The sequence below is a fragment of the Heptranchias perlo genome, chromosome 15 (genome assembly GCF_035084215.1).
Source record: "Heptranchias perlo isolate sHepPer1 chromosome 15, sHepPer1.hap1, whole genome shotgun sequence".
NCBI classification, from domain to species: Eukaryota; Metazoa; Chordata; class Chondrichthyes; order Hexanchiformes; family Hexanchidae; genus Heptranchias; species Heptranchias perlo.
Window position 1 is genome coordinate 404,145 of NC_090339.1, and position 26,951 is coordinate 431,095.

The window sequence follows — 26,951 nt, forward strand, 5'->3', positions numbered from 1 at the left end:
CCAAACACACACACACACACACACACACAGACACATGCGCATGTTCACAAACACACATCCGCAAACGGTTCCACAGGGCTGACTGAGTAATGATCAGGAGTGAGAAGACTGGCCGAGTGTTCTCCTGAAGATACTGTGGCCATCAGACCGGGAGGGGAGGTTAACCCACAGAGCCGAGACCGAACCTCGCATTTCCCGGAGCGGTGAACTAACCAGAAGAGGGAGTTTGGTCTTTGTGTTTTCGAGTGGAGGGGGGGCAGACTGCTGTTGTGCTAATTATCAGGCACAGCAGCACATAGACCGATTGTGAACATCCGACATTAAAGTAATGATTGAGTGATAGTTATTATCTCAGGACTAATCAGAGAAGCTTTGGCGGTTCAGAACAGGCTCAGTCATTGGTGTGCGAATGAACTAAATTACTAACAGTGGGATAAAGCAGAGAAATGGGGCTGGAGTTCTGAGGTAGGTTTCAATACTGATGAAAATTAATTGAAAATATCAGTAACTAAAGTCTAACTAATAACTTAATAACGAATGTCTCAATAATAGCAATGATTTGTAGTAACTTGTTTAACTAATAACCATAACTGAAGTGTAATGATTTAAAAAGTTGTGTGTCATTGATAAGTGTAATGTCTGATCATTTAAGAACTTGTGGTGATATTGTCGAACACCGGGTGAGACCGCTGGTCTTTCCGATCGTCCGCTGGCGGTGATTTGCTGAAGAGATGATTAGAATGGACCTCAGTCCCAGTTCAAATGATAGCGCTCTGATTGACTTCCCAGACTGTTTCCCCATCTGTCTGGTTAGTGCATGGAGCAGTGACCCCCCTCCTCTCCCAATGATACTGTAGGAGATTACGGAACAAGATGAACTTCAGTTACTCAAGCAGCCTGTAATCCCGGTGTTATTTCTGACTTGCTACTTAGATTGTAATGAGATGTAAACGGGCACATTGTGATCACTGCGCCTAGGATTCATGATCTGACATATACATAAATCAACTCACCTTCTGCTGGTGGTTTAAGGCGCAGATCCCACAGCCCATTCTCATCAGATATATATATATATATAATTTCTGTCCCTTTGCACTTTGCACCAGTGACCCTAGACACAGTGCCATGGAGAACTTCACCCAAGTGGCCATTCTTTGTGAGTCTCAACAAGCTATTCAAACATGTGAGGGCACTGTGTCATCAGCCACAACCCAGGCAGGAGCGCTTTGCAGCAGGCATCACCCTGGCCGATTCGTCCTTCCCCAGTACATGGGCACTGGGACCCATTTGTATCCCTAACTGTTTTCCTGGAAGCGATCAACTAACTCAGCACAGAACAGGGACTGGGCATTGGGATTTGACTCAGTGCCACATTGAACTGCGCATTCACCCATTGAGATCTCAGGGCAAGTCTGCCCCAGTTTTAATGGGACAGCCATTAAATGCCCTTCAGACTGTACTGTTTCAGCCCTGCAATCAATCTAAACTATTCCACTTATAATACCTTTGAAAGCAATTGCGAACCTCTTTAATGAGTGTGTGATAACATTTCACTGGCAGTAGATTAAGTTCTGCATTGCTGTGGGGCTGATTCAGCGGCTGAGACAAACAGCAGAGGAATCTGTCACAGCAACTGATGAGCAGATGCTAACCCAAGCTAAAGCCTAGGCATCCGCCACCTAAACTGGCTCAGGGTAATCAATACCTGCCCAAATGATGCAGAGCCTGATCTTGAGTAAAGTGCACTTTTCTTATGTTGGAACAGATTTGTTTGAATGACTGTAATCATGACATCAGTGGGTAAAGAGACTTAGACATTTCTGAGTTCGACAACAGAAGCATGCCTGTGTTTCCCAGTATGACGGGACAAAGGGGATTTGTCACTCGTATACCACCCAAATAGAATCAGAGAATCATAGAAAGGTTATAGCATGGAAGGAGGCCATTCAGCCCATCCACGCCAGCTCTACGCAAGAGCAATCCAGCTAGTCCCACTCCCCCGCCCTATCCCCATAGCCCTGCACATTTTTTCCTTTCAAGTACTTATCCAGTTCCCTTTTGAAGGCCATGATTGAATCTGCCTCCACCACCCCCTCGGGCAGTGCATTCCAGATCCTAACCATTCGCTGTGTAAAAATGTTTTTCCTCATGTCACCTTTGGTTCTTTTGCCAATCACCTAAATCTATGTCCTCAGGTTCTTGACCCTTCCACCAATGGGAACAGTTTCTCTCTATCTACTCTGTCTAGACCCTTCATGATTTTGAATACCTCTATCAAATCTCCTCACAACCTTCTCTGTTCCAAGGAGAACAACCCCAGCTTCTCCAGTCTATCCACGTAACTAAAGTCCCTCATCCCTGGAATCATTCTAGTAAATCTCCTCTGCACCCTCTCTAAGGCCTTCACGTCCTTCGTAAAGTGCGGAGCCCAGAGCTGGACACAATACTCCAGCTGTGGCCGAACCAGTGTTTTATAAAGGTTCATCAGAACTTCCTTGTTTTTGTACTCTATGCCTCTATTTATAAAGCCCAGGATCCCTTATGCTTTTTTAACCACTTTCTCAACATCAATGGAGATACCACGCATATACTATCCATATACCACCAATATACTATCCATATACCACCAATATACTATCCATATACCACCAATATACTATCCATATACCACGCATATACTATCCATATACCACCAATATACTATCTATTTATCACGCAGATACCATCCATATGCCACTCAAATGCCACTCATATACCACCTTATACGACCTATATACCATCCATATACCATCCATAAACCATCCATATACCACTCATATACCACCCATATACCATTTATATACCACTCGTACCACCTGGTAATAACACCACTGATAAAGCATTTCAATTAAAGGTGGGATTCTTGACCAGAGTCAGCACTGATAAAGGGATCAGCCCTTTTACATGACTAAGTAAAAATAAATAAGGTGATGTGACAGCAAGTTGTACAGATGCAGCTGAGGGGTTAATAGCTGTTGGTAGACTTTAAAAATTGGGACACCGTACAAGGGCATTGTGAAAAGACAGAGGAAAGACAAAGGGGAGTTAAACATGAATCCACATGGAACAGGAAGGGGCAGAATGGGAGAGAGCGGCAGGCACACTGGGAGACAGCTGAGCTGTGACTTAAGTTTCTTGCACACTGCTGTTAAAACAGAACCCCAATTGTTCAGCTCTCCCAGCGATCCCATATGTAGTACTGAGCCACACAGACTGGAGAATCTAAAATCCTCCCCAGTTTGTGTTGAGTTAGCCGGTCTTAGTCAGGGCATCAGTAGGAGTTGCTCCAATTGGCCTCAGTACTCCTGGGTCAGAGAGTGGGAAAGATCCTCCAAGGTTCCCCCGGTGGTCACTGTGCTGGAGAGTCTGCCTGCTTGTTGGGTAAGGGCAGAATCAAAGTTGTTTGTATTGCCTCCTACAGTCGATTAGCCTGCCCACCTTAGTGTCTAGACTTACATGTGAAGAATGGTAACTTGGGCGAAGTTAGGCATAGATGTCACTATCCATAGGAACAGACCCAATCAAGAGTGAACACCTTTGGGAGAAGGGGGACAAGGGGAAAGAGGAATCCAGCTGTTCCACTTCAGCAGCTGGATCAGGCCACAAACATCAACCAGAGGCAAACAAATGCAAGGGCATTGTTCCGACCATCAAGGCAAAGACCTCTGCTTGGTCGGAAGAGATTTATTCTCCATGGGAACCCTTTTGGCTGTGAAAGTATGAGTTGCACTCCTGCATCTGTTTGATTTATTGAGATAGCGGGTAGAATGTCTGCTTTGGGTGCAATTGGGCACAAATCGCACCTGAAAATTCTGCCAGCTGAGTTACAGTTATAGTTTCCACTAAATGTATAATCACAAGCGTAAAATCTTCTATGAATCAGCACAATCTAGCAGCTTAACAGACTGTAATTGTTTATTCTTTGATATATTTAAGGGTGGTAACCTGGTGCAGTTTTATTAATGCAGCTGAAAGTGGGTTTATCACAAAAAATAAGCATAATTTTTAATAAATGTCTAATCCTCCACCTGTGAATAACCTGATTTTAAACCTTTAATATGTGCCTGCTAGTGCCTGTTGTCAGGAAATTACTAGAGTCTATAATTAAGGATAGAGTGACTGAACACCTTGAAAATTTTCAGCTGATCAGAGACAGCCAGCATGGATTTGTAAAGGGCAGGTCATTCTGATGAACCTGATTGAATATTTTGAAGAAGTGACTAAAGTAGTGAATGGGGGAATGTCAATGGATGTTGTTTTTATGGACTTCCAGAAGACATTCGATAAAGTCCCTCATAAGAGACTGTTAGCTAAAGATGGAGCTCATGGAATTGAGGGCAAATTATTGACCTGTTTAGGAAATTGGCTGAACGGCAGGAGACAGAGAGTAGGGATAATGGGCAGGTGCTCAAATTGGCAGGATGTGACTAGTGGTGACCCACAGGGATCTGTGTTGAGACCTCGACTGTAAGGGTATGGTAACATAATGGTTATGTTACTGGACTAATAATCCAGAGTCATCAGTTCAAATTCCACCACAGCAGCTGGGGAATTTAAAATTCAGTTAATTACATAAAATCTGGAATTAAAAAAATCTAGTATCAGTAATGGTGGCCATGAAACTACCGGATTGTCGTTCACTAATGCCCTTTAGGGAAGGAAACCTGCCGTCCTTGCCCCGTCTGGCCTATATGTGACTCCAGACCCACAGCAATGTGGTTGATCCTTAATCACCCTCTGAAATGGCCTAGCAAGCCACTCAGTTGTACAATCCCACCATAAAAAGTCATAATAAGAATAAAACCGGACGGACCACGATGCACTGGACACAACAAAGGCAAACCAAGCTCAGTCGACCCTGCAAAGTCCTCCTCACTAACATCTGGGGACTTGTGCCAAAATTGGGAGAGCTGTCCCACAGACTAGTCAAGCAACAGCCTGACATAGCCATACTCACAGAATCATACCTTTCAGCCAACGTCCCAGACTCATCCATCACCATCCCTGGGTATGTCCTGTCCCACCGGCAGGACAGACCCACCAGAGGTGGTGGTACAGTGGTATACAGTCAGCAGGGAGTGGCCCTGGGAGTCCTCAACATTGACTCTGGACCCCATGAAATCTCATGGCATCAGATCAAACATGGACAAGGAAACCTCCTGCTGATTACCACCTACCGCCCTCCCTCAGCTGATGAATCAGTCCTCCTCCAAGTTGAGCATCATTTGGAAGAAGCACTGAGAGTAGCAAGGACACAGAATATACTCTGGGTGGGGGACTTCAATGTCCATCACCAAGAGTGGCTCAGTAGCACCACTACCGACCGAGCTGGCCAAGTTCTGAAGGACATAGCTGCCAGACTGGGCCTGCGGCAGGTGGTGAGCGAACCAACACGAGGGAAAAACCTACTTGACCTCGTCCTCACCAATCTACATGCCGTAGATGCATCTGTCCATGACAGTATTGGTAGGAGTGACCACCGCACAGTCCTTGTGGAGACGAAGTCCCGTCTTCACACTGAGGACACCATCCAACGTGTTGTGTGGCGCTACCACTGTGCTAAATGGGATAGATTCATAACAGATCTAGCAGCTCAAAACTGGGCATCCATGAGGCGCTGTGGGCCATCAGCAGCAGCAGAATTGTATCCCAGCATAATCTGTAACCTCATGGTCCGACATATTCCTCACTCTACCATTACCAACAAGCCAGGGGATCAACCCTGGTTCAATGAGGAGTGTAGAAGAGCATGCCAGGAGCAGCACCAGGCATACCTAAAAATGAGGTGCAAACCTGGTGAAGCTACAACTCAGGACTACATGCATGCGAAACAGCGGAAGCAACATGCTATAGACAGAGCTAAGCGATCCCACAACCAACGGATCGGATCAAAGCTCTGTTTTCTGTCTGTTAATCAATCCTCTATCCTTGCTAATATATTACCCCCAATCCCATGAACCCTTATCTTGCATAACAGGCTTTTATGTGGCACCTTATCAAATGCCTTTTGAAAATCCAAATATACGACATCCACTGGTTCCCCTTTATCTACCCTGCTAGTTACATCCTCAAAAAACTCTAATAAATTTGTCAAACACGATTTCCCTTTCATAAAACCATGTTGACTCTGCCTAATAATATTATGATTTTCTAAGTGCCCTAGTGCCACTTCCTTAATAATGGATTCCAGCATTTTCCTGACGACTGATGTCAGGCTAACTGGCCTGTAGTTCCCTATTTTCTCTCTCCCTCCTCTCTTGAATAGCGGGGTTACATTTGCTACCTTCCAATCCATGGGGACCGTTATAGAATCTAGGGAATTTTGGAAGATCAAAACCAATGCATCCACTATCTCTGCAGCCACCTCTTTTAGAACCCTAGGATGTAGGTCATCAGGTCCAAGGGATTTATCGGCTTTTAGTCCCATTAGTTTCTGAAGTACTTTTTCTTTTCTAATCCCTGGAATCATTCAAGTAAATCTCTTCTGCACCCTCTCTAAGGCCTTCACATCTTTCCTAAAGTGTGATGCCCAGAACTGGACACTATACTCCAGTTGTGGCCGAACCATTGTTTTATAAAGGTTCATCATAACTTCCATACTTTTGTACTCTATGCCTTTATTTATAAAGCCCAGCCTCTGACCTGCTCTTGTAGCCACAGTTTTTATGTGGCTGGTCCAGTTAAGTTTCTGCCCTTGACATCAAGGCATTATTTGACCGAATGTAGCACCAAGGAGCCCTAGTAAAATTGAAGTGTCTGGAGTCATACCTAGCACAAAGGAAGATGGTAGTCGTTGTTGGAGGCCAATCATCTCAGCCCCAGGACATTGCTGCAGGAGTTCTTAAGGGCAGTGTCCTAGGCCCAGCCAGCTTCAGCTGCTTCATCAATGACCTTCCCTCCATCATAAGGTCAGAAATGGGGATGTTCGCTGATAATTGCACAGTGTTCTATTCCATTCGCAACTCCTCAGATAATGAAGTAGTCCATGCCTGCATGTAGCAAGACCTGGACAACATCCAGGCTTGGGCTCATAAGTGGCAAGTATCATTCGCGCCAGGCAAGTGCCAGGCAATGACCATTTCCAAAAGGAGAGAGTCTAACCACCTCCCCTTAACATTCAACGGCATTGCCATTGCTGAAAGCCTCACCATCAACATCCTGGGGGTCACCATTGAACAGAAACTTAACTGAGTGACTCACCTCCTGACTCCCCAAAGCCTTTCCACCATCTACAAGGCACAAGTCAGGAGTGGGATGGAATACTCTCCATGACTTAGATGACGGGATAGAGAGCCACATATCCAAGTTTGCCGATGACTCAAAGATAGGCAGCATTGTAAGCAGTGTAGATGGAAGCATAAAATTACAGAGAGATATTAATAGATTAAGTGAATGGGCAAAACTGTAGCAAATGGATTTCAATATCGGCAAGTGTGAGGTCATCCACTTTGGACCTAAAAAGGAGAGATCAGTGTACTTTCTAAATGGTGAAAAGCTCGAAACAGTGAAGATCCAAAGAGACCTTGGGGTCCATGTACATAGATCATTAAAATGTCACGGACAGGTACAGAAAATAATCAAAAAGGCTAATGGAATGCTGGCCTTTATATCTAGAGGACTAGAATACAAGGGGGTAGAAGTTATGCTACAGCTATACAAAACCCTGGTTAGACCGCACCTGGAGTACTGTGAGCAGTTCTGGGCACCGCACCTTCGGAAGGACATATTGGCCTTGGAGGGAGTGCAGCGTGGGTTTACTAGAATGATACCTGGACTCCAAGGGTTAAATTACGAGGAGAGATTACACAAACTAGGGTTCTGTTCCCTGGAATTTAGAAGATTAAGGGGTGATTTGATTGAAGCTTTCAAGATATTAAGGGAACTGATAGGTTAGATAGAGAGAAATTATTTCCGCTGGTTGGGGAGTCTAGGACTAGGGAACATAGGCTAAAAATTAGAGCCAGGACTTTCCGGAGTGAAGTGAGGAAACACTTCTACACACAAAGGGTGGGAGAAGTTTCGAACTCTCTTCCGCAAACAGCAGTTGATACTAGCTCAATTGTTAATTTTAAATCTGAGATTGATAGATTATTGTTAACCAAAGGTATTAATGGATATGGGGCTCAGGCGGGTATATGGAGTTAGGTCACAGATCAGCCATGATCTCATTGAATGGCGGAACGGGCTCGAGCGGCTAAATGGTCTACTCCTGTTCCTATGTTCCAATAAGACCCTCCTCGAACGGCCACAGACGGGCCCAATCGATGGAAACTCGCTGTCCTTGTTATTTCGTTTGCGGGGGCGTGGCCAGTTTTATGGGCTGGGCCAGCTTCAGTACAATGGTTTTTGAATCAGTGCAAAAGATCACAGAAACTCAAATTAGATAGTTTACACTTAGCGTAAATAGAAATTACTCAATCTATTTTACTGATTCTGTGAGATTGGGCTGATAAAACCATCACAATCAAACGGAAACTCTCTTCCAGCAAGTCAGGACACGCAATAGCTGAAGAGAGTCGGATAGATCAAAAACCAATGACCAGATGACACCAAGAGAAAATTGAGATGAAAACCTGTGAAGTCAAATGAAAGAAAGACTAACATTTATACCCCGCATTTCACAACCTCAGGGCATTCCAAAGTGCTTTACACAATGAATTACTTTTGAAGTACAGTCGCTGTTGTAATGTAGGAAACGTGGCAGCCAATTTGTGCACAGCAAGATCCCACAAACAGCAATGAGATAATGACCAGATAATATGTCTTTTTAACGACATTGGTTCAGGGATAAATATTAGCAATATAAATAGTGCCGTGGGATCTTTTACATCCACTTGAGAGGGCTGAAGGGGCCCCAGTTTAACGCCTCATCTGAAAGGTGGCACCTCCGACATTGCAGCACTCCCTCAGTACTGCACTGCAGTGTCAGCCTGGATAATGTGTTTAAGTCTCTGGAGTGGGACTTGAACCCACGACCTCCATGACTCAGAGTGGGGTGGGGGGGGAGGAGTGGAGAGGGAGAGAGACAGAGAGAGAAAGTGCTCCCCACTGAGCCATGGCTGACACCATGAAAGAATGAATTAGATCAGAAGATGTTCACCTTGGCTTGAATTTGGCACAGTGAGGGTGTGGGCAAGAGGAATAGTGAGAGACAGTGCGATTAGAGCTCAGGGGGAATAAGACAGGAAAGCTCAGAGGAGCACTGGCCATAGTGGTATTGATAAGACATAGAGAAAGAAGTGTTGGGACAGGTGAGAAGATGAAATGTTTGGAGCTGGAGCTGAGATATTGAATGCCCATCAGACGAGCTTAGTCTTGTGCCCGGTCCAGCAATATGGAAGATATGACATTGCTGATTTTCAAGAGTGGTTAAATGACCTTAGAAATATAAATATATTTAAAATATATGCACACTATAGTCTCATATAGCAATGGTATTAGATCACAAACCCCAACAGATACACGGGGGTTATATCGAAAGCGGGCACTGGGATCGCGGTGTGCGATTACCCTGTGCCCAATCACTGCAATGCAGGCAGCGCGTAACATCTGTGCTGCCTGATGATTTAAATAATTGCTGCGTGCAGCCAGTGCTACCTGCGCTGTTGATTGACTGCATGCATCAACAGGAGGACCCTGATATCGGGAGTGGCTAGCGCTACTTAAAGGCAGCTTGTACCTCTTAAAGGGGAGGTGCAGTGTGACTGCAGGAAGTGGTGTAAGAAGTGACTCCTGGGCTGTGATAGTTGGAAGAATAGCTGGGCCTGTGAGAGTGCGTGCACCAAGGTTCTCGGATGATGCACTAGAGGCCTTGGTGCAAGAGGTGGACAGATGGAGGTGCATCCTATATCCACAGGGGGGCAAGAGGCCCTCCAAACATATGCTCGAGGGAGTGGGAGGAAGTAGCGGACAAGGTCAATGCCAGGTGCAGAGTGCCAAGAAAATGGATGCAGTGCAGGAAGAAGTTCAATGATTTGACATGAGTGGTCGAGGTGAGTGAGGTCAACTGTCAAATGGCGTCTCCTACCAACTGCACCACACACGACACCCCCATCACCCACACACCAATAAACTCTTTCCATCAGTACTCAACTCTTCCAACCAGATGCTGCATCTCACCCTCACACATTACCACTGTTGCAAGCCTCACACCTACAACTCACAGGTTACACACACTGGCAGCTTTTCAACCATGACAGCCACAGCATCCAAACATCTTGCAGGACACTCACTGACACACTTCCCTCTTTCTTGCAGGAGAAGGTGGCGCATAACACCAGGCAGCAGGAAAGAACTGGGGGAGGACAGGCACACCTACACGTCCTCACCCTCATGGAGGAGACAGTGCTGGCCATCATTGGACGGGTCATCACTGAGGCCGTGGCCACTGGTGGCGCTGGAGGTATCGACGACGAGGGTCTCGGTATATCTAATCCTCCTTCTCGCTTCCCACTTCTCCCTCAGCCCCCAATCTTTTCTGATTCACACGCTGCAGATGGTATAAGCACGCACGTCTTACTTTCTCCTCTCCCCGCACCACAACTCAACCCGTGTCCTTTTGTCATTTCAGATACCCAAGAACTGGAACCTGCCCAGTCAGAGGAGGCAGAGGGAGACGACAGAGATGATGAAGAAACACTGTCACTCGATCTGACACTCGCAGACACTAGCTCAGACACTGACACTACGGGTAGTTTAGAGGCTAGGTTAGAGAAGGGATCTGCATGTGGTGAGACACCGGGCACAAGTGTGCAGGAGCTGGGGCGGGGGGAACGGATACCACAGGTACCAGCTCACCGGAGGGCGAGGTCGCTCACCTGTTCTGCTGCCGAAGAGTCAGATGAGGATTTCGATGGGCCAGGCTACAGAAGACTGCTATCATGGCTCTTTCTACCACTGGGGAACGGGGCTTCCAGGGCGTAACAGCACTCCAGCAATCTGTTCTCCAGCAGATCACCAGGATTGCTGAGGTGCCACCCCGGGAGAGTGGCAGTGGTGCCATGGGAGACGAACCTGCTGTCCTCTCTCAGGGTGACAGCCTTCCTGCTCCCACCCCTGCCACCCTGCCAAATGCTCTCGCTGTTGCCTATCAGCCAGCCAGGCCAGACTGCGGCAGCCCAAGCCGAGATGGTGCAGTCTGAAGTCGGGTCCTTTCAGCCCAGAGCTGCTTGAGATCGTCCTCCAAGGCCATCTGCACGCTTCTCAATTGAAGTTCAGCAGCCTCCCACCACCCACTACCTCCTCCTCCTCCGCTTCCTCCTCATCTGTCTCCTCCTCCTCCACCTCTTTGTCCTCTATCTCTGCCTCTTCCTCATACTCAGGTTCTTGCCTGATAGACGGTGGCAAGGGCCGTTCCCTCATAATGGCGAGGATGTGAAGCATCCAACGAGAAATCTTGATACCCACTTAGCTGTGTATTGCAGGGCTCCTCCAGAGCAGACCAGGCAGTGCAAGTGTTGCTTGAGGGTGCCTATGGTCTGCTTGATGATGTTCCGGATAGCAGCATGGCTCTCGTTGTAGGCCTGCTGTGCACGTGTGTATGCGTTCCAGACCAGAGTCGTGAGCCATTTTATGAAGGGATAACCCTTGTCGCCCAGTAGCCAGCCTTTGACTTGCTGTGCTGGTTGAAATACAGGCGGCATATTGGACTGCCGCAGAATGCAGGAAAGATGACTGGTGCCGGGATAGCGGGCATTGACCTGTATGATACACTGCGTGTGGTCACACACCAGCTGCACATTGAGGGAGTGGAACCCCTTTCTGTTCATGAATATGGCCGAGTTCCGATGTGGATCACGCCTGGCAATGTTCGTGCCGTCAATGGCTCCCTGCACCATGGGGAAGCCTGCATTGCGAGCAAACCCTCGTGCTCGCTCATGCTGCTTGTCTCTGTCCAGAGGGAACATGATAAAACTGTTTCTCAGTGTGTACAGAGCCTCAGTGACCTCCCTTATACAGCAGTGCACTGCAAACTGCGAGATGTTGCTTATATCACCAGCAGCTGCCTGAAAGGAGCCAGAGCCTTAAAAATTAAGCACCACGGTTACCGTGACAGCCACAGGCAATGCTGTCCTTGCCCCGCTCTGAGGCTGCAGTTGTGGCTGCAGCAATTGACAAATTTCAGTCACAACCTCTTTAGTGAACAACAGACGTCTGATGCACTGGTCACGCTGAAGTTGAGGTAAGAGAATTGGTCCCTGAAGACCCTCATTGGATATGGCCTCCTGCTGAGTGCCCTGCGCCTCCTCCTCCTCCTCCCTCTTCGAGCAGCTTGTCCTGCTCTGCGTGGCCTCTCTTCATTCTCCCAGTCATGTTCGATTCCCAGAGGGAGCCCGAGCAGGCCACCCATGTCTGGAAGCAACTTTTTCAGCACAATATTTTAAATACCACCAACAGCACAGCAAGACTAGCCAGGCCGCCCTCTATAGAATACTGGAACTTTAACCAAGAATAGGAAACATCCAAAAACACGTACAATTGTACCAGCAGCCTGAATAACTAATCCAGCAACTAACCCGGAACACCTGCAATCCCTTTAAATAGCGCCGGTGGGGGAGGGGTCCTGTTCAGCTGTGCGAGGTTAAGGCAGGGCGTTGTCTGGAGCGGGGAGTTCCAAAATGCTGCTGGCTGCTTCAAATCAGCGTTGTGCACAGGCTCGGGCCATCGTCTCCCTGCTCTACACGCTGCTGGCGGTCGTCAGGTGTGCGTGCGAACCCCTTCACCAAAATGGTGTCCTGTGCACTTCATGCCAGCAGTGTGTGTGCGCATCTCGAGCGCCATTTTCGGGGTTTCGGTGTCTGCGTAGCGCCTATAGAACGGGCGCTACACGGCCCAACTTCGACCCCATAGTGTGAATGACCTAAGGTGATGAACCCATCGATGTTCCATAAGCAAAGGTGTGGATCCAGTAAAGTTGGGACATGAGCAAGTCGATCAAAGAGTTGGTTTACTACCTGCTTCATTTGAAGTGTTTAAAGGTGGCACTAAGTGGAGGCGGGACTTGATCCTTGCAAAGGCTGCGAGTGCTGGTAGGCCTTTGAGGAGAGAAGCTGTCACAAGAAGGAGCAGAGGTGTTTGGTTCCTCGGTTGAACAGTGTGTAGACTGAGGGATATGCTAATTGGAGAACAGAATCAACAAGCAGTCCAACAAATTGAAAATCAGCCAGCCATGAGCCTGTGTGTAGCTGTGTAAACCCAAATTAATAATTAACAATCCAAAAAAAGCATTGCCAATGATGACAGTCTAATTTTTAAATGTTGAACAGCCCACAAGGCAGAGGCTAGAGGCAGTAGGAGGAAGAGAGAGAGTAAAGGAGAGTTTGCCTCACTTTGTCCTATTCTTGTCTTCAGCTCTATCCTCCACTAACTGTTTCTCTGTTTTTGGTTCCTCTGCAGATCATCGTCTCCCGTCAGCCTGCTGATACTGAGAACATATTCAGGACATGGCCGAGCGAGTCCTGGGATTCTTCGTACTCTATAGCACCCTCCTGGTAGTCTTTCTTTCCACTACCTGCCTCACTGTGCATGGGTAAGTCTGTACATTTCACCTTGGTATAAGAGGTGGTCAGTGCGTAGCTGGTAGATCGGATCCTCACCCAGTGTGTGAGGGAGACGAGGGCTGCGGTCAGTATTCCGATATTGTGGGTTTATGTCATAATTCATGTATTCGATTTCACTTAGCGCTTGGAATGTTCTGTTTTCCTTCTTCCGCTGGTTTCTCTTATTCTCGACTTTGGGAAAGATGTGAAGGCCTTAGAGAGGGCGCAGAGGAGATTGACTGGAATGGTTCCAGGGATGAGGGACTTTACTTACATGGATAGACTGGAGAAGCTGGGGTTGTTCTCCTTGGAACAGAGACGGTTGAGAGGAGATTTGATCGAGGTATTCAAAATCATGAAGGGTCTAGACAGAGTGGATAGAGAGAAACTGCTCCCATTGGTGGAAGGGTCAAGAACCAGAGGACACAGATTTAAGGTGATTGGCAAAAGAACCAAAGGTGACATGAGGAAAAACTTTTTTACACAGCGAGTGGTTAGGATCTGGAATGCACTGCCCGAGGGGGTGGTGGAGGCAGATTCAATCATGGCCTTCAAAAGGGAACTGGATAAGTACTTGAAAGGAAAAAATGTGCAGGGCCACGGGGACTGGCTGGATTGCTCTTGCATAGAGCCGGCACGGACTCGATGGGCTGCATGGCCTCCTTCTGTGCTGCAACCCTTCTATGATTCTATGATATGATTGGGGCAGTCCAGAGACTTGTGGGTAACCTGCGTCACCATGCCAACTGGTCAAATTTGAAATGCAAATGCTGAGGGGTGAATTTCCTTGCCGTTTTCAGCATGTTAACAGCACTGGGATGGTGTGGGAAATTCTTCCAATGAGGAAACTTGAAACGGCTTCTCTGGAGTTGCCTCGTCCTTGTGGAACAGTCCGGTGACGCCCCCTCATGAGTCACTATTGGCTTAATTTGCACACGGCTGCAGCCAGCGGCGCTGTAATGCGAGAGTTTCCTGGTATTTTACACTCAGGGTTACAGCTGGTTGTTTGAGGCGCAGCAGCTGCCAAGATCAGATGGTACTGGTGGAGGTGAGGAGTGTTGAGGGAGAAGAGTCTGATATACTGGTGGAGGTGAGGAGTGTTGAGGGAGAAGAGTCTGATATACTGGTGGAGGTGAGGAGTGTTGAGGGAGAAAAGTCTGATACACTGGTGGAGGTGAGGAGTGTTGAGGGAGAAGAGTCTGATATACTGGTGGAGGTGAGGAGTGTTGAGGGAGAAGAGTCTGATATACTGGTGGAGGTGAGGAGTGTTGAGGGAGAAGAGTCTGATATACTGGTGGAGGTGAGGAGTGTTGAGGGAGAAGAGTCTGATATACTGGTGGAGGTGAGGAGTGTTGAGGGAGAAGAGTCTGATATACTGATGGAGGTGAGGAGTGTTGAGGGAGAAGAGTCTGATATACTGGTGGAGGTGAGGAGTGTTGAGGGAGAAGAGTCTGATATACTGGTGGAGGTGAGGAGTGTTGAGGGAGAAGAGTCTGATATACACCCACGCGAACTCTCCCTGCGATCTCTCTCCCTCGCGATCTCTCTCCACGATCTCTCCGTCCCATGATCTCACTCTCCGATCTCTGTCTCCCGCGATCTCTGTCTTCCCGGCGATCTCTCTCTCCCGCGATCGCTCCCCCGCGATCTCTCCCCCACAAACTCTCTCCCACGATCTCTCCCCCATGATCTCTCCCTCCCACGATCTCTCCCCCGCGATCTCTCTCCTCCGCGATCTCTCCACCGCGATCTCCCCACCCGTGAATTCTCTACCTCGCGATCTCTCTCCATCGATCTCTCCCCCGCGATCTCTCCCCGCGATCTCTCTCTCCCCCACGATCTCTCTCCCCCGCAATCTCTTTCCCCTTGATCTCTCTCCCCCGCTATTTCTCTCCAGCGATCTCTCCCCTACAATCTCTCTCCCCTCGATCTCTCTCCCCTCGATCTCTCTCCCCCGCCATCTCACTCCCGCGATCTCTGTCTCCCGCGATCTCTATCCCCCACGATCTCTCTCTCCCGCGATCTCTCTCCCCCGCGATCTCTCCCCCGCAATCTGTCTCCCGCGATCTCTCCCCTCGATCTCTCCACCCCTGATCTCTCTCTCCACAATCCCTCTCCCCTCGATCTCTCCCCCGCAATCTCTCTCCCGCGATCTCTCTCCCCCACTATCTCTCTCCCCCGCGATCTCTCTCCTGCGATCTCACTCTCCCATCTCTGTCTCCCGTGATCTCTGTCTCCCGCAATCTCTGTCTCCCCGGCAATCTCTCTCTACCGCGATCGCTCCCACGTGAACTCTCTGTCCCGCGATCTCTCTCCCTCGCGATCTCTCCCCGCGATTTCTCTCTCCCGCGATCTCTCTCTCCCGCGATCTCACCTCCGATCTCTGTCTCCCGCGATCTCTGTCTCCCCGGCGATCTCTCTCTCCCGCGATCGCTCCCCCGCGATCTCTCCCTCGCAAACTCTCTCCCACGATCTCTCCCCCATGATCTCTCCCTCCCACGATCTCTCCACCGCGATCTCCCCACCTGTGAATTGTCTACCTCGCGATCTCTCTCCCTCGCGATCTCTCTCCATCGATCTCTCTCCCGCGATCTCTCCCCCGCGATCTCTTCCCCCACGATCTCTCCCACACGATCTCTCCCTCCCACGATCTCTCCCCCGCGATCTCTCTCCCACACGATCTCTCCTCCGCGATCTCTCCACCGCGATCTCTTTCCCCTTGATCTCTCTCCCCCGCGATCTCTCTCACCCCCGCGATCTCTCTCCCCCGCAATCTGTCTCCCGCGATCTCTCCCCCGCGATCTCTCTCCCCCGCGATCTCTCTCCCCCACGATCTCTCTCCCTCGTGATCTCTCTTCCCCGCAATCTATCTCCCGCGATCTCTCACCTGTGATCTCTATCCCGCGATCTCTCTCCCCCACGATCTCTCTCCCCCACGATCTCTCTCCCCTCGATCTCTCTCCCCTCGATCTCTCTCCCCCGCCATCTCACTCCCGCAATCTCTGTCTCCCGCGATCTCTCTCTCCCGCGATCTCTCTCCCCCGCGATCTCTCCCCCGCAATCTCTCCCCCGCGACCTCTCTCCCCCGCGATCTCTCCCCCCCGCGATCTCTCTCACCCGCGATCTCTCCCCCGCGACCTCTCTCCCCCGCGATCTCTCCCCCGCAATCTGTCTCCCGCGATCTCTCCCCTCGATCTCCCCCCACCCCCGATATCTCTCTCCACAATCCCTCTCCCCTCGATCTCTCCCCCGCGATCTCTCTCCCCCACGATCTCTCTCCCCCGCGATCTCTCCCCCGCGATCTCTCCCCGCGATCTCTCCCCCACGATCTCTCCCTCTCACGATCTCTCCCCCGCAATCTCTCTCCTCCGTGATCTCTCCACCGCGATCTCTCCCCGCGATCTCTCTCCCTCGTGATCTCTCCCCGCGATCTCTCTCTCCCCCACGATCTCTCTCCCCCGCGATCTCTCTCCCCCACGATCTCTCTCCCCCGCGATCTCTCCCCGCGATCTCTCTCCCCCGTGATCTCTCCCCCACGATCTCTCCCTCTCACGATCTCTCCCCCTCGCGATCTCTCCCCGCGATCTCTCTCTCCCCCACGAGCTCTCTCTCCCCGCGATCTCTCTCTCCCCCATGATCTCTCTCTCCCACGATCTCTCTCTCCCCACGATCTCCCTCCCCCGCGATCTCTTTCCCGCGATCTCTCCCCCGCGCTCTCTCTCCCATGATCTCTCTCCCCCACGATCTCTCTCCCCTCGATCCCTCTCCCCTCGATCTCTCTCCCCTCGATCTCTCTCCCCCGCCATCTCACTCCCGCGATCTCTGTCTCTCCCCCACGATCTCTCTCCCCCACGATCTCTCTCCCCCGCGATCTCTCTCCCCCGCGATCTCTCTCCCCCGCGATCTCTCTCCCCCGCGATCTCTCCCCCGCAATCTGTCTCCCGCGATCTCTCCCCTCGATCTCCCCCCCCGATATCTCTCTCCACAATCCCTCTCCCCTCGATCTCTCCCCCGCGATCTCTCTCCCCCACGATCTCTCTCCCCCGCGATCTCTCCCCCGCGATCTCTCCCCGCGATCTCTCTCCCCATGATCTCTCTCCCCCATGATCTCTCTCCCCCGTGATCTCTCCCCCACGATCTCTCCCTCTCACGATCTCTCCCCCTCGCGATCTCTCCCCGCGATCTCTCTCTCTCCCACGATCTCTCTCTCCCCGCGATCTCTCTCTCCCCCACGATCTCTCTCTCCCACGATCTCTCTCTCCCCACGATCTCCCTCCCCCGCGATCTCTTTCCCGCGATCTCTCCCCCGCGCTCTCTCTCCCATGATCTCTCTCCCCCACGATCTCTCTCCCCTCGATCCCTCTCCCCTCGATCTCTCTCCCCTCGATCTCTCTCCCCCGCCATCTCACTCCCGCGATCTCTGTCTCTCCCCTACGATCTCTCTCCCCCACGATCTCTCTCTCCCGCGATCTCTCTCACCCGCGATCTCTCCCCCGCAATCTCTCCCCCGCGATCTCTCCCCCGCAATCTCTCCCCCGCAATCTCTCCCCCGCGATCTCTCTCCCCCGCGATCTCTCTCCCCCGCGATCTCTCTCCCCCGCGATCTCTCTCCCCCGCGATCTCTCCCCCGCAATCGGTCTCCCGCGATCTCTCCCCTCGATCTCTCCCCCCGAGATCTCTCTCTCCACAATCCCTCTCCCCTCGATCACTCCCCCGCAATCTCTCTCCCGCGATCTCTCTACCCCACGATGGCTCTCTCCAGCGATCTCTCCCATGATCTCTCTCCCCCATGATCTCTCTCTCCCACGATCTCTCTCCCCCACGATCTCTCTCTCCCACGATCTCTCTCCCCCACGATCTCTCTCTCCCACGATCTCTCTCCCCCACGATCTCTCTCTCCCACGATCTCTCTCCCCCACGATCTCTCTCCCCCACGATCTCTCTCTCCCGCGATCTCTCTCTCCCGCGATCTCTCTCTCCCGCGATCTCTCTCCCGCGATCTCTCTCCCCCGCGATCTCTCTCCCCCGCGATCTCTCTCTCCCACGATCTCTCTCTCCCCGCGATCTCTCTCCCCCGCGATCTCTCCCCGCGATCTCTCTCTCCCCCACGATCTCTCTCCCCCGCGATCTCTCTCCCCCGGGATCTCTCTCCCCTCGATCTCTTCCCCCCCCCGGATCTCTCTCTCCACAATCCCTCTCCCCTCGATTTCTGCCCCGCAATCTCTCTCCCGCGATCTCATCCCAGCGATCTCTCTCCCCCGCGATCACTCCCCCGCGATCTCTCCCCCTTGCGATCTCTCCCCACGATCTCTCTCTCCCGCGATCTCACCCCTGCAATCTCTCTCCTGCGATCTCTCCCCCGCGATCTCTCCCCCGCGATCTCTCCCCCTTGCAATCTATCCCCGCGATCCCTCTCTCCCGCGATCTCTCTCCTGCGATCTCTCCCCCGCGATCTCTCCCCCTTGCAATCTATCCCCGCGATCCCTCTCTCCTGCGATCTCTCTCCCGCGATCTCTCTCTCCCGCGATCTCCCCCCAGTGATCTCTCTCCCCCGTGATCTCTCTCCCCCGCGATCTCTCTCACCCCCGCGATCTCTCTCACCCCCGCGATCTCTCTCCCCCGCAATCTCTTTCCCCTTGATCTCTCTCCCCTGCGATCACTCTACCCGACGATGGCTCTCTCCCGCGATCTCTCCCCTCTATTTCTCTCCAGCGATCTCTCCCATGATCTCTCTCCCCCACAATTCCTCTCCTCTCGATCTCTCCCCCGCAATCTGTCTCCCGCAATCTCTCCCCCGCGATCTCTCTCCCCCGCGATCTCTCTCCCCCGCGATCTCTCTCCCCGGCGATCTCTCTCCCCCACGATCTCTCTCCCTCGCGATCTCTCTCCCCCGCGATCTCTCTCCATCGATCTCTCCCCCGTGATCTCTCCCCCGCGATCTCTCTCCCCCGCGATCTCTCCCCCGCGATCTCTCCCCCACGATCTCTCCCTCTCACGATCTCTCCCCCGCGATCTCTCTCCTCCGCGATCTCTCCACCGCGATCTCTCCCCGCGATCTCTCTCCCTCGCGATCTCTCCCCGCGATCTCTCTCTCCCGCGATCTCTCCCCCCATTTCTCTCCAGCGATCTCTCCCATGATCTCTCTCCCCCGCCATCTCACTCCCGCAACCTCTGTCCCGGGATCTCTCTCCCCCACGATCTCTCTCCCCCGCAATCTGTCTCCCGCGATCACTCCCCTCGATCTCTCCCCCCCCGATCTCTCTCTCCACAATCCCTCTCCCCTCAATCTCTCCCCCACGATCTCTCTCCCTCGCGATCTCTCTCCATCGATCTCTCCCCCGCGGTCTCTCTGCCCTGCGATCTTTCTCCCCGCGATCTCTCTCCCCCGCGATCTCTCTCTCCCACGATCTCTCTCTCCCGCGATCTCTCTCTCCCCCGCGATCTCTCCCCCGCGGTCTCTCTGCCCCGCGATCTCTCTCCCCGCGATCTCGCCCCACGATCTCTCTCCCCGCGATCTCTCTCCCCCGCGATCTCTCTCTCTCCTGTGATCTCTCTCCCCCGCGATCTCTCTCTCCCACGATCTCTCTCTCCCGCGATCTCTCTCTCCCCCGCGATCTCTCTCTCTCCCGCGATCTCTCCCCCCTATTTCTCTCCAGCGATCTCTCCCATGATCTCTCTCTCCCATGATCTCGCTCCCCTCGATCTTTCTCTCCCGCGATCTCTCTCTCCTGCGATCTCCCTCCCCCACGATCTCTCTCTCCCGCGATCTCTCTCACCCGCGATCTCTCTCTTCTGCGATCTCTGTCTCCCGCGATCTCTGTCTCCCCGGCGATCTCTCTCTCCCACAACCTCTCCCCCATGATCACTCTTCCCCGGCGATCTCCCCATCCGCGAATTCTCTACCTCGCGATCTCTCTCCCCCGCGATTTCTCTCCTGCGATCTCTCCCCCGCGAACTCTGCCCCTTGCGATCTATCCCAGCGATCTCTCTCCCCCGCGATCTCTCTCCCCCGCGATCTCTCTCACCCGTGATCTCTCCCCCGAGCTTTCTCCCCCGCGATCACTCTCCCCCACGATCTCACTCCCGCGATCTCTCTCCCCCACGATCTCTCTCCCCCCGATCTCTCCCCCGCAATCTCTCTGCCCCGCGATCTCTCTCCCCCGCGATCACTCTCCCCGGCGATCTCTCCCCTCCGATCTCTCCACTGCGATCTCTCCCCTCTGATCTCTCCACTGCGATCTCTCCCCTGCAATCTCTCTCCCCGCAATCTCTCCCCCCGATCTCTCTCCCCCGCGATCTCTCCCCGCGATCTCTCCCCCGCGATCTCTCTCTCTCCACGATCTCTCTCCCGCGATCTCTCTCTCCCACGATTTCTCCTCTCTGCGATCTCTCTCTCCCCGCGATCTCTCTCCTACGATCTCTCCTCTGCGATCTCTCCCCTGCGATCTCTCTCACGCGATCTCTCTCCCGCGATCTCTCTCCCATCGATCTCTCCATTGCGATCTCTCCCCTGCGATCTCTCTCCCCCGCGATGTTTCTCCCACGATCTTTCTTCGACGCGATCTCTCCCCCACGATCTCTCTCCCCGCGATTTCTCTCCCCGCGATCTCTCTCCCCTCAATCTCTCTCCCGCGATCTCTATCCCACGCAATCGCTCCCCAGCGATCTCTCACCCCCCCGATCACTCTCTCCCGCAATCTCTCTCGCTCGCGATCTCTCCCTCGCGATCTCTCCCCCGCGATCTCTCCCCCACGATCTCTCCCCCGCGATCTCTCTCCCGCGATCTCTCCCCTGCGATCTCTCCCCCGCGATCTCTCCCCCGCGATCTCTCCCTCGCGATCTCTATCCCGCGATCTCTCCCCCGCGATCTCTCTCCCCCGCGATATCTCTACCCCGCGATCTCTCCCCCGCGATCGCTCCCCCGCGATCACTCTCCCCCGCGATCACTCTCCCCCGCGATCTCTATCCCCCACGATCTCTCTATCCCCCGCGATCTCTCTCTCCCACGATCTCTCTCCGCGATCTCTCTCCGCGATCTCTCCCCAGCTATCTCTCTCCCGCGATCACTCTCCCCCGCGATCTCTCCCCGCGATATCTCGCACCAACGATCTCTCTCTCCCACGATCTCTTCCCCGCGATCTTTCCCCCGTGATCTCTCTCTCCGCGATCTCTCCTCTGCGATCTCTCCCCTGCGATCTCTCTCCCACGATCTCTGTCTCCCGCAATCTCTCTCTCTCCACGATTTCACTCCCGCGATCTCTCCCACGATCTCTACTCGCTGCGATCTCTCTCCCGCGACCTCTCTCCCGCGATCTCTCTCCCGCGATCTCTGTCCCGCGATCTCTGTCCCGCGATCTCTCCCCCGCGATCTCTCCCCCGCGATCTCTCCCCAGCGATCTCTCCCCCACGATCTCCCCCCGTGATCTAACCCCCGCGATCTTTCCCACGCGTTCTCACCCCCGCGATCTCTCTCCCACGATCTCTCTCTCCGCGATCTCTCCCCCATTATGTCTCTCCCGCGATCTCTCCCCCGCGATCTCTCCCTGCGATCTCTCCCCCGCGATCTCTCCCCCGCGATCTCTCCCCCGCGATCTCTCCCCCGCGATCTCTCCCCCACGATCTCTCTCTCCGCGATCTCTCCCCCATTATCTCTCACCCGCGATCTCTCTCCCCCGCGATCTCTCTCTCCGCGATCTCTCTCTCCACGATCTCTCTCCCCCGATCTCTCTCCCGTGATCTCTCTCTCACACGATCTCTCCCCCGCAATCTCTCCCCCGCGATCTCTCCCCCGCGATCTCTCTACTGCAATCTCTATGCCCCGCGATCTCTCCCTCGCGATCTCTCCCTCGCGATCTCTCTACCCCGAGATCTCTCTCCTTCGCGAACTCTCTCTCCTGCGATCTCTCCCCCGCGATCTCTCTCCCGCGATCTCTCCCCCGCGATCACACCCCCGCGATCTCTCCCCCGCAATCTCTCTCCTCCGCGATCTCTCCCCCTCGATCTCTCCCCCCGATCTCTCTCCTTCAATCTCTATCCGCCGCGATCTCTCTCCCCTGCGATCTCTCCCCCTCGATCTCTCCCCCCGATCTCTCTCCTGCAATCTCTATCCCCCGCAATCTCTCTCCCCCGCGATCTCTCTCTCCCATGATCTCTCTCCCCCCTCGATCTCTCTCCCCCACAATCTCTCTCCCGCGATCTCTGTCTCCCGCGATCTCTCTCTCCCGCGATCTCTCTCCCCCACGATCTCTCTCCCGCGATCTCTCTCTCCCGCGATGTCTCTCCCTTTCGATCTCTCTCCCCCGCGATCTCTCTCCCCCGCAATCTGTCTCCCGCGATCTCTCCCCTCGATCTCTCCCCCGCAATCTGTCTCCCCTCGATCTCTCCCCCGCAATCTCTCTCCCCCGCAATCTCTCTCCCCCGTGATCTCTCTGCCCCGCGATCTCTCCCCCGCAATCTGTTTCCCCTCGATCTCTCTCCCGCAATCTCTGTCTCCCGCGATCTCTCTCTCCCGCGATCTCTCTCCCCCCCGCTATCTCTCTCCCCCGTGATCTCTCTCCCCCGTGATCTCTCTCCCCCGTGATCTCTCTCCCCCGCGATCTCTCTCCTCCTCGATCTCTCTCCCCCGCGATCTCTCCCCCGCGATCTCTTCCCCGCGATCTCTCTCCCCCACGATCTAACTCCCACGATCACTCCCCCCGTGATCACTCTCTCCCACGATCTCTCTCCCGCGATCTCTCTCCCGCGATCTAACTCCCACGATCTCTCTCCCGCGATCTCACCCCCGCAATCTCTCTCCACACGATCACTCCCCCGCGATCACTCCCCCGCGATCTCTCCCCTGCGATCTCTCCCCTGCGATCACTCCCCCGCGATCTCTCCCCCGCGATCTCTCTCCCTCGCGATCTCTCCCCGGCGATCTCTCTCCCTCGCGATCTCACCCCCGCGATCTCTCTCTCCTGCGATCTCTCTCCCGCGATCTCACCCCTGCGATTTCTCACCCCCGCGATCTCTCTCCCGCGATCTCTCTCCCGCGATCTCTCTCCCTCGATCTCTCCCTCCCACGATCTCTCCCCCGCGATCTCTCTCCCCCGCGATCTCTCCACCGCGATCTCTCCCCCGCGATCTCTCTCCCTCGCAATCTCTCCTCGCGATCTCTCCTCGCGATCTCTCTCTCCCCCGCGATCTCTCTCCCCCGCGATCTCTCCCCCGCGATCTCTCCCCGCGATCTCTCCTCGCGATCTCTCTCTCCCCCGCCATCTCTCTCCCTCGCAATCTCTCCTCGCGATCTCTCCTCGCGATCTCTCTCTCCCCCGCGATCTCTCTCCCCCGCCATCTCACTCCCGCGATCTCTGTCTCCCGCGATCTCTCTCTCCCGCGATCTCTCTCCCCCACGATCTCTCTCCCTTTCGATCTCTCTCCCGCGATCTCTCTCTCCCGCCATGTCTCTCCCTTTCGATCTCTCTCCCCCGCGATCTCTCTCCCCCGCAATCTGTCTCCCCTCGATCTCTCCCCCGCGATCTCTCTCACCCGCGATCTCTCCCCTGCAATCTGTCTCCCCTCGATCTCTCCCCCGCGATCTCTCTCACCCGCGATCTCTCCCCCGCAATCTCTCCCCCGCAATCTCTCCCCCGCGATCTCTCTCCCCCGCAATCTCTCCCCCGCGATCTCTCTCCCCCGCGATCTCTCTCCCCCGTGATCTCTCTGCCCCGCGATCTCTCCCCCGCAATCTGTTTCCCCTCGATCTCTCCCCCCCGATCTCTCTCCACAAACTCTCTCCGGCGATCTCACCCCCGCAATCTCTCTCCACACGATCACTCCCCCGCGATCACTCCCCTGGGATCTCTCCCCTGCTATCTCTCCCCCGCGATCTCTCTCCCTCGCGATCTCACCCCCGCGATCTCTCTCCCTCGCGATCTCTCCCCCGCGATCTCTCTCTCCCACGATCTCTCTCCCTCGTGATCTCTCCCCGCGATCTCTCGCTCTGCGATCTCCCTCCTGCGATCTCACTCTCCGATCTCTGTCTCCCGGCGATCTCTCTCTCCCGCGATTGCTCCCCCGCGATCTCTCCCCCGCGAACTCTCTCTCCCTCGTTCTCTCTCTCTCGCAATCTCTCACCTGCGATCTCACTCTCCGATCTCTGTCTCCCGCGATCTCTGTCTCCCCGGCGATCTCTCTCTCCCGCGATCGCTCCCCCGCGATCTCTCCCCCGCAAACTCTCTCGCACGATCTCTCTCCCATGATCTCTCCCTCCCACGATCTCTCCCCCCCACGATCTCTCCCCCATGATCTCTCTCCACCGCGATCTCCCCACCCGCGAATTCTCTACCTCGCGATCTCTCCATCGATCTCTCCCCCGCAAACTCTCCCCCGCGATCTCTCCCCCATGATTCCTCCCTCCCACGATCTCTCCCCCGTGATCTCTCTCCTCCGCGAAATCTCCACCGCGATCCCTCCCCCACGATCTCTCTCCCCCCGCGATCTCTCTCCCTCGCGATCTCTCCCCCTTGCGATCACTCTACCCGACGATGGCTCTCTCCCGCGATCTCTCCCCTCTATTTCTCTCCAGCGATCTCTGCAATGATCTCTCTCCCCCACAATTCCTCTCCTCTCGATCTCTCCCCCGCAATCTGTCTCCCGCAATCTCTCCCCCGCGATCTCTCTCCCCCGCGATCTCTCTCCCCGGCGATCTCTCTCCCCCACGATCTCTCTCCCTCGCGATCTCTCTCCCCCGCGATCTCTCTCCATCGATCTCTCCCCCGTGATCTCTCCCCCGCGATCTCTCTCCCCCCGCGATCTCTCCCCCCGCGATCTCTCCCCCACGATCTCTCCCTCTCACGATCTCTCCCCCGCGATCTCTCTCCTCCGCGATCTCTCCACCGCGATCTCTCCCCGCGATCTCTCTCCCTCGCGATCTCTCCCCGCGATCTCTCTCTCCCGCGATCTCTCCCCCCCATTTCTCTCCAGCGATCTCTCCCATGATCTCTCTCCCCCGCCATCTCACTCCCGCAACCTCTGTCCCGGGATCTCTCTCCCCCACGATCTCTCTCCCCCGCAATCTGTCTCCCGCGATCACTCCCCTCGATCTCTCCCCCCCCGATCTCTCTCTCCACAATCCCTCTCCCCTCAATCTCTCCCCCACGATCTCTCTCCCTCGCGATCTCTCTCCATCGATCTCTCCCCCGCGGTCTCTCTGCCCTGCGATCTTTCTCCCCGCGATCTCTCTCCCCCGCGATCTCTCTCTCCCACGATCTCTCTCTCCCCCGCGATCTCTCCCCCGCGGTCTCTCTGCCCCGCGATCTCTCTCCCCGCGATCTCGCCCCACGATCTCTCTCCCCGCGATCTCTCTCCCCCGCGATCTCTCTCTCTCCTGTGATCTCTCTCCCACGCGATCTCTCTCTCCCACGATCTCTCTCTCCCGCGATCTCTCTCTCCCCCGCGATCTCTCTCTCTCCCGCGATCTCTCCCCCCTATTTCTCTCCAGCGATCTCTCCATGATCTCTCTCTCCCATGATCTCGCTCCCCTCGATCTTTCTCTCCCGCGATCTCTCTCTCCTGCGATCTCCCTCCCCCACGATCTCGCTCTCCCGCGATCTCTCTCTCCCGCGATCTCTCTCACCCCGCGATCTCTCTCTTCTGCGATCTCTGTCTCCCCGCGATCTCTGTCTCCCCGGCGATCTCTCTCTCCCACAACCTCTCCCCCATGATCACTCTTCCCCGGCGATCTCCCCATCCGCGAATTCTCTACCTCGCGATCTCTCTCCCCCGCGATTTCTCTCCTGCGATCTCTCCCCCGCGAACTCTGCCCCTTGCGATCTATCCCAGCGATCTCTCTCCCCCGCGATCTCTCTCCCCCGCGATCTCTCTCACCCGTGATCTCTCCCCGAGCTTTCTCCCCCGCGATCACTCTCCCCCACGATCTCACTCCCGCGATCTCTCTCCCCCACGATCTCTCTCCCCCCGATCTCTCCCCCGCAATCTCTCTGCCCCGCGATCTCTCTCCCCCGCGATCACTCTCCCCGGCGATCTCTCCCCTCCGATCTCTCCACTGCGATCTCTCCCCTCTGATCTCTCCACTGCGATCTCTCCCCTGCAATCTCTCTCCCCGCAATCTCTCCCCCCGATCTCTCTCCCCCGCGATCTCTCCCCGCGATCTCTCCCCCGCGATCTCTCTCTCTCCACGATCTCTCTCCCGCGATCTCTCTCTCCCACGATTTCTCCTCTCTGCGATCTCTCTCTCCCCGCGATCTCTCTCCCACGATCTCTCCTCTGCGATCTCTCCCCGCGATCTCTCTCACGCGATCTCTCTCCCGCGATCTCTCTCCCATCGATCTCTCCATTGCGATCTCTCCCCTGCGATCTCTCTCCCCCGCGATG

General features: G+C 54.1%; 1 protein-coding gene across 1 annotated transcript in view; it reads left to right on the forward strand.

Moving 5' to 3' along the window:
- The first annotated feature begins 382 nt into the window (after positions 1-382).
- The window catches only part of LOC137332829 (gamma-aminobutyric acid receptor subunit alpha-3-like), a 581,305-nt gene continuing 554,736 nt past the window's right edge, over positions 383-26,951 (forward strand). The window contains exons 1-2 of the mRNA XM_067996761.1: positions 383-465; positions 13,435-13,567. Of these exons, the coding sequence (XP_067852862.1) occupies positions 13,482-13,567 (86 nt within the window). The 5' untranslated portion in view covers positions 383-465; positions 13,435-13,481. The remainder of the gene's footprint in view (positions 466-13,434; positions 13,568-26,951) is intronic.